The sequence below is a fragment of the Rhopalosiphum padi genome, chromosome 1, assembly GCF_020882245.1.
Source record: "Rhopalosiphum padi isolate XX-2018 chromosome 1, ASM2088224v1, whole genome shotgun sequence".
Classification (NCBI taxonomy): domain Eukaryota; kingdom Metazoa; phylum Arthropoda; class Insecta; order Hemiptera; family Aphididae; genus Rhopalosiphum; species Rhopalosiphum padi.
Genome location: NC_083597.1, coordinates 64,434,966 through 64,444,640, shown reverse-complemented (window position 1 = coordinate 64,444,640; position 9,675 = coordinate 64,434,966). Strand labels below are relative to the sequence as shown.

Below are 9,675 nucleotides of genomic sequence, written 5' to 3'. Positions count from 1 at the left end.
GTTCTTATGATGTAACCTTTCCTAATTTCTTCTAAAAACTTTTTTAAGCTGAAAAATATCAAAAAATTTTATAGTTCTTTTATGGACTTGAATTTTACAAAGGTTGAAGGTAACATTATAGGTATACATTATACATTTTTTTAAAAAAATTTCAAAGTAAGTAGGTAGTATTTTCCGGTAGGTTTTTTAATTCTGAATTAATTATTAAAATTAGAAATAAAATTAAATTGTAAAAAAATATGTTAGAAAATTATGCCCATCGCGGCATTGTAAAATTTTTATTAAAAAAATAATAAATAAATAATTAAAAAGCCCTTAATACTCCTGGTATGTAATTTATCAGTCATCAGTGATGACTCATCACAATTGTGAATTAATATTTATAAATAGACGTATATGACAAGAAAAGTATGACTGGGTAGTTACTAGTTAGTAGGTTATAAGTTATAATTTTACTAAATTATCAGAATAAAAATACTATATTTATGCGTAGGTATATGATCGTACATCACATTTATTTTAATTTGTTATTGGTTTTTTTTTTTATAATATTGTCGTTTGGTAAAAATAATAAATAACAACGGTCATGTCGTTGTGTAGTACCTACTGATGTGTATTACCCATACATGGTTATATATATTATTTATTTATAATATGCAAATTGATTTCATTATATGAAACAATATTGCGCACAATATTATTATTATTTTACGTATATGTGAAACGCTGTGTACAGGACAATATTTATTTATTTTTTATCACAAACCTGAAACCTTACAATATCTTGTCCGACTGTCCGAGCATTGTACGATTTTATTTTAATTTTTAAGTTCTTATAAGAGTACACTTAAATACACGGTTCTCAGTTCTGACATTTGAAGTTAAAAATTAAATTCGTACAACACACAGCTGAAATAGATGCGATATTATGCCGAGTGGTTCCCGATTGAACCACTATCTGTATATATTATATTATATTATATTCTTGTTTGATACGGCCGTCAACCGGAATGAATAGGTATAACAATAATTAACAAAAACAATTTAATTGATTCTATAATTTTTTCTACACACATTGTCGATTGTATTCGTACTACGAGACGATTTAACAAACACGACTATTTCTATGTATTATATTAAAGATTTAAAGCATCATGTAACTATTAATTAGCGATCTAAACGATTTCTTACGTATAAGTTTGACGTTATTTCGAAATATGTGATAAAATGTGTAATAATAAATAACTTGATAATAAATAATAATATAAATAACTTACTATGTAGGTGCATCTTAATATTTTTTACGAAAATTTCCTAGTATAGACAGTAGTGTTATTGTTTATTATAAAATCCAGTTAATATTTTTGTAGACAAATAAATCGTTTCGGAACAGCAATAAAAACAAACCTTTTATGAGTGTACACAATGTTATTATGTTACAATATCTGAAATCTAAACCACGAATTTTTTGTATGTACACTGGATCGTAATTAGCTATGATAAACGCGGATATAAAACAGGTACAACCTATTCATCACGGTGAATGTGATCGTAATTTTTATTTTATTAATGAATACCCTCGAACGAATATTTGATAGATCGTGGACGATTGACGTATTATTGTAGTGGTTAGTAATGTCAGTGTTTATTTTAGTACTTATAATACTGTACAATAACGCGTAATATAATGAAAATTTAGAATAACAACATGGTGTGTATAGATGAGAAAATTAATTGTATGAATAATAGATGGCGGCGATACCGGCACGCTATCTGCCGGTCAATTATGTACGGCAACGCAAGAGACTAGAGAGTGCGTGTGATAAAAACGGCGTTAGACTAGTCATCCAATGAGAATGAGTCATCGCAAACGCTATCAAGACGGAATTCGACGATAAAAAAAAAAAAGTAAAAATAACATTTAAAACAGTAAACATTGCTTTATATGAATTATAAATTTAATTAATAGGCGTTGTCGAATAAATTTTTCCACAAGTCACAAGAATCGCGTTGTTGTGACAACAGACGTTTATCGTTTTCAAGCGGATACTCGTAGTTTCCTTGGAATCATGGCCGCAGTGATGAACAGACCGAAGGTATGTGTTCTGAGATTTTTTAATGATGCCCATTCAATGACACAGAGTATTTTATTTTACAACTTGTGTTACAGGTGGACGAGACCAACAAGTCGACAATGCGCACCCTCAATCTAAACGGACATGTAGGTTTTGACAGCATGCCCGACCAGTTAACGCACAAGTCTGCGCAAAACGGCTTCGTATTCAACATATTGTGCATCGGTGGGTTTGAATAATCTACTATCAAATGGACATTAAAATCTAACACCATTTATTTGTTATGTTTTCAGGTGAAACGGGTCTGGGAAAATCAACACTTATGGATTCTCTATTTAATACCAATTTCGAATCTACCCCGTCCACACACAGTTTGCCAAACGTGAAACTCAAGGCTCACACTTATGAATTGCAAGAGAGTAATGTTCAACTTAAGGTATATATTTGGAGTATTATTATTTATAAACCAATTATACTTATTAGACACCTAAATAGATATTTACTGATTTCATAAGTCATAAAACATGATTATTATCCATTTACTAAGTTACTAAAATATTTTTTTTTATATTATTAAAAAAAATGTATATATGAGCTTCAATTTTAGTTTTGTTTTTGATTACTTTTTGATACTTGGTTTGTCTATCTGACATTGTTTTAAAATGTGGATGTTTACCAAACTAAATAGAGTTTTAGGTATAAACAAAATTGTAGATAGTATACTAAGTTTCTAAATGTTGTCTAGTTAGCATAATAAAAGAGTACAACAATTTGATGTAGAAATGGACTAACTACAAACTGTTTAAAATGACCAAAATATGAGAAAATAGGAATAAATAATACTATCTCATCAACTCATAACAGTCATTAAATTTTAATGATATGAAAACTATTTAAAGTTTTCAATTTATAATTATGAAATGAAAAAAATATTGATGTCAATTTAGTAAATTTCAATAAACTGTAATCAAGCAAATTATCTAATGTTAATAAATATAATACTAATGATCCCTTCTTATGTCAAATGTATCAAATAAAAAAAACAATAATCAACTCATATTATTTATTACTAATGATGTTTTAATTGTATTCTATTTATTTAGTTAACACTTGTTGAGACAGTTGGTTATGGTGATCAAATAAACAAAGAAGACAGCTTCAAATCTATTGTAGACTATATTGATACACAATTTGAATATTATTTACAAGAAGAACTGAAAGTAAAACGTTTATTGTCGACATATCATGACACTAGAGTTCATACCTGTTTGTATTTCATCTGTCCTACAGGACATGGGTATGTTATAATCTTTACTTAAAATGTATTTTGCTTTAATTAAGTAATATACACTATTTTAAGTTAAATGTATCAACTATCAATAATACAATATTTAATTTATAATTACCTGTTATCTATACTCTATTTGCCGAAAAAATGTAGCTACTTCGCATTTATAAAGAGTAGGATATGGGTAGTTATTACTGGGTACATTGCATTTTCTTTTGTGTTTAATCATTTTCTTTCAGATAAAATTGTATATAATATTTAATTGAGGATTTTTTATTATTATTTTATCATGATTAAATTTACATTTTTTATTGATATTTTTAATTTCATTCTCTTTTGAAAATATTTATGATTCAAAGTAATTCAATAAATTGATCATTTAGTATAAATTAATTATGTAAACAATTTAATTTTGATTATTATCATCTTGTTTTTTTAGATTAAAATCAATTGATTTAGTATGTATGAAAAAACTTGATACTAAGGTAAATGTGATTCCAATAATTGCCAAAGCAGATACTATATCTAAGTCTGAATTACAAAAATTTAAGGTAAACTATTTTTATTACAATATTCTCAATGCTATCTACTGTAGTTAAATTTTATATTATAATTTTATGTTGGTTTAATATGATATTTACTTATGAAAATTATATTATCTTAATAATGTAGTATTTCTATTTTTTATGACATCATATATTATATGTTGCTTACAAAATATTTTTTTACTAATCTCAATCTCTATTATTTTTATTAACTTTTAATTTTATTTTAATCAGTGTTTGAACTGTTTGGAGAGTTCACTTGAAAATTTACTTTTTCCACATTCATCTCAATATGTCAAAAATGAGTCACTTGCATATATTTATTACATTTTTTACATTCTAAGTTAAAATTCTTTAGAAAAGTGAACAAAATCAGTTGATCATTTATTTTAATTATTATTTTATAAATCTTTGAATAAAACTGAAAAGATTTAAATAATTTTTTTTTAATGAAACACAATAACATACAATTAATTATTAAAATACATTTACATAAATTTAATTTCAACAATGGGATGCCAAATTTATTAAAATTAAAACATACAAATTTATTGTAAAATATATTTTTAAAAAATATCCAATAGTTAAGTTATATATTGAAGAAAGCTATGCAAAAGTAGTTTTCCTCATATTTTGTATAACAATAAATAAAAAAATGTTACATTTTGAAATTTAAATTAGATAATTAAAAAAAGTTTAATAAAAAAGTAGTACTAGAAAATAAAAATTACTTATTGATAAATACATCACTTGTTATTTATTTTTTAACAGATTTATGAGTGTTCTATACTGCTATAATTAATCTGCACAACTTCAATATTTTTCATTTTTAGTTTTAGTATACGCTTGGCATGTAACATTGATATTTGATATTAGATAATAAATCATATTTTTTTTAAAAACATGTACATAACCTTCTATTTTGAATGATATTTTAATACAAATAATTTACAGTCATAACCTTTGGTATTATTACACAAATTACAAATTTAACTTGTGCAATCACTCATTATATGACCTATAAGAATCAAAATACAAGCTAATTTTTTTTTGTGGTAAAATTTTTCAATGTACATTTTATAGCTATAGATTCAAAAGATATTAGAAGGTATCTTTATTTTGGTAGATACCATACTAAAGCCTTAGACATACAGTAAATAGTATATTGAACCTAAACTTTTTTTTTTTTTAATAACATAATTTGTGATTTAATGTTTAAGAATAAAAATTACTATGTTAATTGTATATTTTTTAAAAACATTTACATAATTTAGACCAAAATAATCACCGAATTGCGATCAAATGGGGTAGAAATCTATGAGTGCCCAACAGAAGATGAGACTATAGCTGATGTAAACTCTAACATGAATTCTCATGTGCCCTTTGCAGTTGTTGGAAGCACAGATTTTGCCAAGGTTGCAAATAAAATGGTTCGCGCTCGTCAGTACCCATGGGGAACAGTTCAAGGTTTGTAAGAAGTTTAATTTTAAAATGTATTACAATTTATTATTATATATTATTTATTTGTATGTATACATTAAGATTCTACTAACCTACTTAAATTATGTTAACAGTTGAAAATGAATCACATTGTGATTTTGTGAAGTTGAGAGAGATGTTAATTAGAACTAACATGGAAGATTTGCGAGAAAAAACTCATGATAAACACTATGAATTATATCGAAAAATGCGGTTGGAACAAGTAAAATTTAAATTTTATTAAATAACTCAATGCATCTTGTGAACTTTAATATCAATTTTTGTTTGTAGATGGGCTTTAGTGATGTGGACAATGAAAATAAACCACTAAGCTTCCAGGAATCTTTTGAAGCAAAACGTAGTCATCATTTACAAGAGTTACAGAACCGTGAAGATGAAATGAGGCAAATGTTTGTTGTCAGAGTAAAAGAAAAAGAAGCAGAATTGAAAGAAGCTGAAAAAGAGGTAACTTAAAATATTGATTATGTATGCTCAAATATGTAAGTTGTAGGTATAATATATTTTATGATACTGGGTAAGTCTGTTATGTTTTTTCTATGTCATTGTAGCAATACAAAATTTCACGTAATACTCAGTTTTGGCTTCTTTATGTTATAAATTTATAATGCTATCAATTTGCTAAAATATTACTTTTTTAATTAAATTTTAACCAAATGTGAATAAATAAACATACAAGGGACCAGTTAATTGAAGAATATATAATATTAAAAATTCTGTTTGATGGATAATTTAAAAATTCTATACAAATAATATTAAAAAATAAATAAATAATTAATTGTGCCAGTAAATATTTTAAAATTAATTTATTCTGTACTTACATTCTATTACTGAAACACTCTAGTATAGGGCTACCAGACTATTATTATTCAAAATTGGTACATATTTGAAAAAATAATAATAACAACAACTATGGCCAATCTAGATTCAGAACATCTTTCTAACTTTCTAACCCATCCGTTATTATTTTATCCTTCTATTGCTTAATATGTAATAAAATATAGTAAGTTCATACAGTAGTACTAACTTAGATCATATACTAGTATATGATTTAAGAATACTACAAATAATAAACCACCACAGGAAATTGGAAATTAAAAATAAAACAAATTTAATGTAACACCAAGTAAGATTACATAAACTGCACGTAAATTAAACGACCTGTTTTCACTGATCTTTACATATTTTTATTATAATTTATATTCATTAATTTTTTTTATACATTTCATTAAAGTTAATAATTTTTGAAACAATAGACTTTAATCTGGAACTTTTTTATGTCTCACTAATTCTTTGGGACACTATACATATGGCAACCCTATTCTTCTAAGTTTTAGTAGTATTAGTCAATCATTTAAAAATACATATTTATATTAGTAAATATCATTTTAAATTACTGATTCTAACATATATTTTTTTGTTCAGAGTATTTCTGAGTACATAGTTAAGGTTAGGTTAACTTGTTTAATATAACATTTAATTTTTTCTAATATATGCCGTGTAATCGGTATAAATATGTTTATTTCATGATTTAAATAATAATAATAATTATCATTCATAGCTTAATAATTAGTGTAATAACATTTATGTTAGTTGCTAACTAATCTTTCTCTTAATCATTAGACATTACATTTTATTAATTCATAGAATTTTCAATGTCTAAATGTGGCTTCATTGTTATACAACTGAATTCACGGTTAGAAGAATATATTGACAAAATTAAATTAGTATATATTAGAAATATTTTATAATTTGAATTATTCTAAGCATTTAATACAGGCCTATGATTAGGGTATTGACACTGTATATGGCTGTGTTTCGATAAATTGGATAGTATAAAATTAAAGGTGATAAGTATTAGATGACACAACTTAGGTAGTTTCGTTTCATCAATTAATTAATATGTTTTTTCATTTATTATTTCTTACCTTAAATTTAATTATGTAGTTTTGGTTATTCTTGGAAGTTATGCTACCATCCGAGCTTTTCTATTAAGTTAATTAGTCGTTTTAAAATTGCATGTTAATATATAAACAAAATAATATAAGATTTTGATTTTATGAATGTTAGAGTTAACACTTTTTTCTGTCAAAGTTGCATTATGCTAATTATATATTTTACAAGGAATCTTTCCTCATTATGTAACTAAATGTTAATGAACCATATTATTATGGCTGTATGATGCACATAATTTCATAGCTTCATATATTAAATAAAAATTAACTTCAGATTGTTCTTCCTTAATGCTTTGAATAATAATTATTATTGCTTGATATTTAGAAGGGTGCCTTGGCTTAAATTATACCAAACTTTAATTAAATAAGTACAATTGCATTATTTATCTCTGATCAATATTTAATGTTTTTGTTTAAAAAAAAAAAAATTGTTTTCTATTGACATTTTAATGAATTATGAAAGAAATATATTTTGGTAGATAAAATTATAAACATTATAACTTTTTAATAACCAACTATATTATGTTGTCAGTAAAAAATATTTATTATATTATACTTATGTTGTTATGTAAATTGCAAAATGTGTAAAAATGTATTTCTGTACAAAAATCTTTATATTCGGTAATATAAATATATGAATTGCAGTTACATGCCAAATTTGATAAACTAAAACGTGACCAAGATGAACAAAAGAAAAGGTTGGAAGAACAGAGAAGAAAGTATGAAGATGATCTAATGGAGTTTAGCAAAAGGAAGCAGCAGTACTCTAGCATGGGACATCATACTCTAACTTTAGGCAAGAGTAAAAAAAAATAAATATTCTCTTAAAACGAATATGGTTAACTAATATTATTTGTACTTTATGAAATGATCATATATATTATCACAAACTATTTTACTTTTATTTATTAGACTATACACTTATTCATTTATCTATTTTATCAATAGATACTGAGTAATAAATTTATATTTACTATCTTGTGTGAGAATAATCAATGTGATTAATTAATAATAATGATATAATAAATAAATAAACTGTAGATTTTTGGAATAAAAATTACATTTCAACATTCCAATAGTATAAAATTTAATGTATGTCTAAAAAATTCTCAATTATTTTATAGTTATTACTATTTGCTAGAATAATGTTTTATTCAGAAAAAGTATATAATATAATATTGTTACATTCTATTATTGTATTAAATTCTTAATTTATGCTATTTTTTTTTATTAGTATATTAATTTGAGGTTATTTAATATAATTCACACCATGGCTATATCTAATTATTTTTGTACTCCTTTATTTGTTATTATTTTTACCTATTTATAACCAATCAATCAAAATCTATGGTTTATAATTTGTATAACATTATTTTTTTTATTCTTATGATAACAAATATAGTTGACATCACAATTACTTTTGTTTGTGCCAAATTTTAAATGCATCCATGAAATAACAGTACATGTTTGTCTTCCTAAATATTTTATTCAACATATTATGAAATAGTTTTACATAGAATAAGTTTTAATAATAATATTTACAGTTTTTTTTTTTTATATATATATATATATAATTGAGTTTTTTAAGGTTGTGTAATGATTCTTTTGTGTAAATTTTTTCTTCAAATGTTTGTCTTAACCTTAGTATTGTTTGAACGGGAAAAGTAAGATTATAATTGAGTAATTCGGTTTTAAATTAAATTTTTTACTTTTGTATCTACCTAGTAGATAAAATATTTGCATTTATATACATAATAATTGGATTTTGTATATTAAATATTTTATTTATCCTTTTACCATTGTACTATTTATTCTCAGCAGTTTATTTTGAATGATAAACTTTTATAGTTTTATGTTATGTATGTCAAATCTGTGGCCTATATTTTACTTAATAATATGTGCTTTTCCTATTTCATATAAAAATATTGTATACTAATACAATTTTTATTTTGTTTATTTATAGACTTCTTCTAGGGTGACTACTTACGAATATCTAATAATATAGATCATTTATCGCCTATTGACCTTGTTTAGATACCATATAAATTAATTATTATTAGCTTTCAGACATTCATGCATAAATTAATTTGCAAACAAACACTGTGGCCAACTAATGTGTTGTTAACCGATTTGGATGTAGCAGCTTGACGGTTTTTAATATAACATAAATGTGTAATATGATTTACTAATTAAAGCAGTGGTCAGCAACTGGCAGTTCGTGGGCCAATTTAAATTCTAGAACGACGAAGAATTTTTTTTTCTTAGTAAAGATTTTAAGAATATAACATTTTTATTTTTGTATGACTCGCAAATTT

General features: G+C 24.4%; 1 protein-coding gene across 1 annotated transcript; it reads left to right on the top strand.

Annotated features, from left to right (window-relative positions):
- The first annotated feature begins 1,792 nt into the window (after window positions 1-1,792).
- LOC132917097 (septin-2) lies at window positions 1,793-9,156 on the top strand. The gene is made up of 10 exons (XM_060977654.1): window positions 1,793-1,908; window positions 1,970-2,096; window positions 2,171-2,300; window positions 2,369-2,511; window positions 3,179-3,372; window positions 3,803-3,914; window positions 5,183-5,375; window positions 5,483-5,610; window positions 5,679-5,852; window positions 8,006-9,156. Exons 2-10 carry the CDS (start codon window positions 2,070-2,072, stop codon window positions 8,174-8,176), a joined length of 1,272 nt encoding a protein of 423 aa, XP_060833637.1. The 5' UTR covers window positions 1,793-1,908; window positions 1,970-2,069; the 3' UTR covers window positions 8,177-9,156.
- The last annotated feature ends 519 nt before the right edge of the window (window positions 9,157-9,675 follow it).

Excerpts from the sequence above, each read along its gene's own strand:
- LOC132917097 (XM_060977654.1), top strand. The coding sequence starts at position 2,070 with ATGGCCGCAGTGATGAACAGACCGAAG. Across the intron at positions 2,301-2,368 it reads ATTCAACATATTGTGCATCG|GTGAAACGGGTCTGGGAAAA; the intron begins GTGGGTTTGAAT and ends TTATGTTTTCAG. Across the intron at positions 5,611-5,678 it reads GAAAAATGCGGTTGGAACAA|ATGGGCTTTAGTGATGTGGA; the intron begins GTAAAATTTAAA and ends TTTTGTTTGTAG.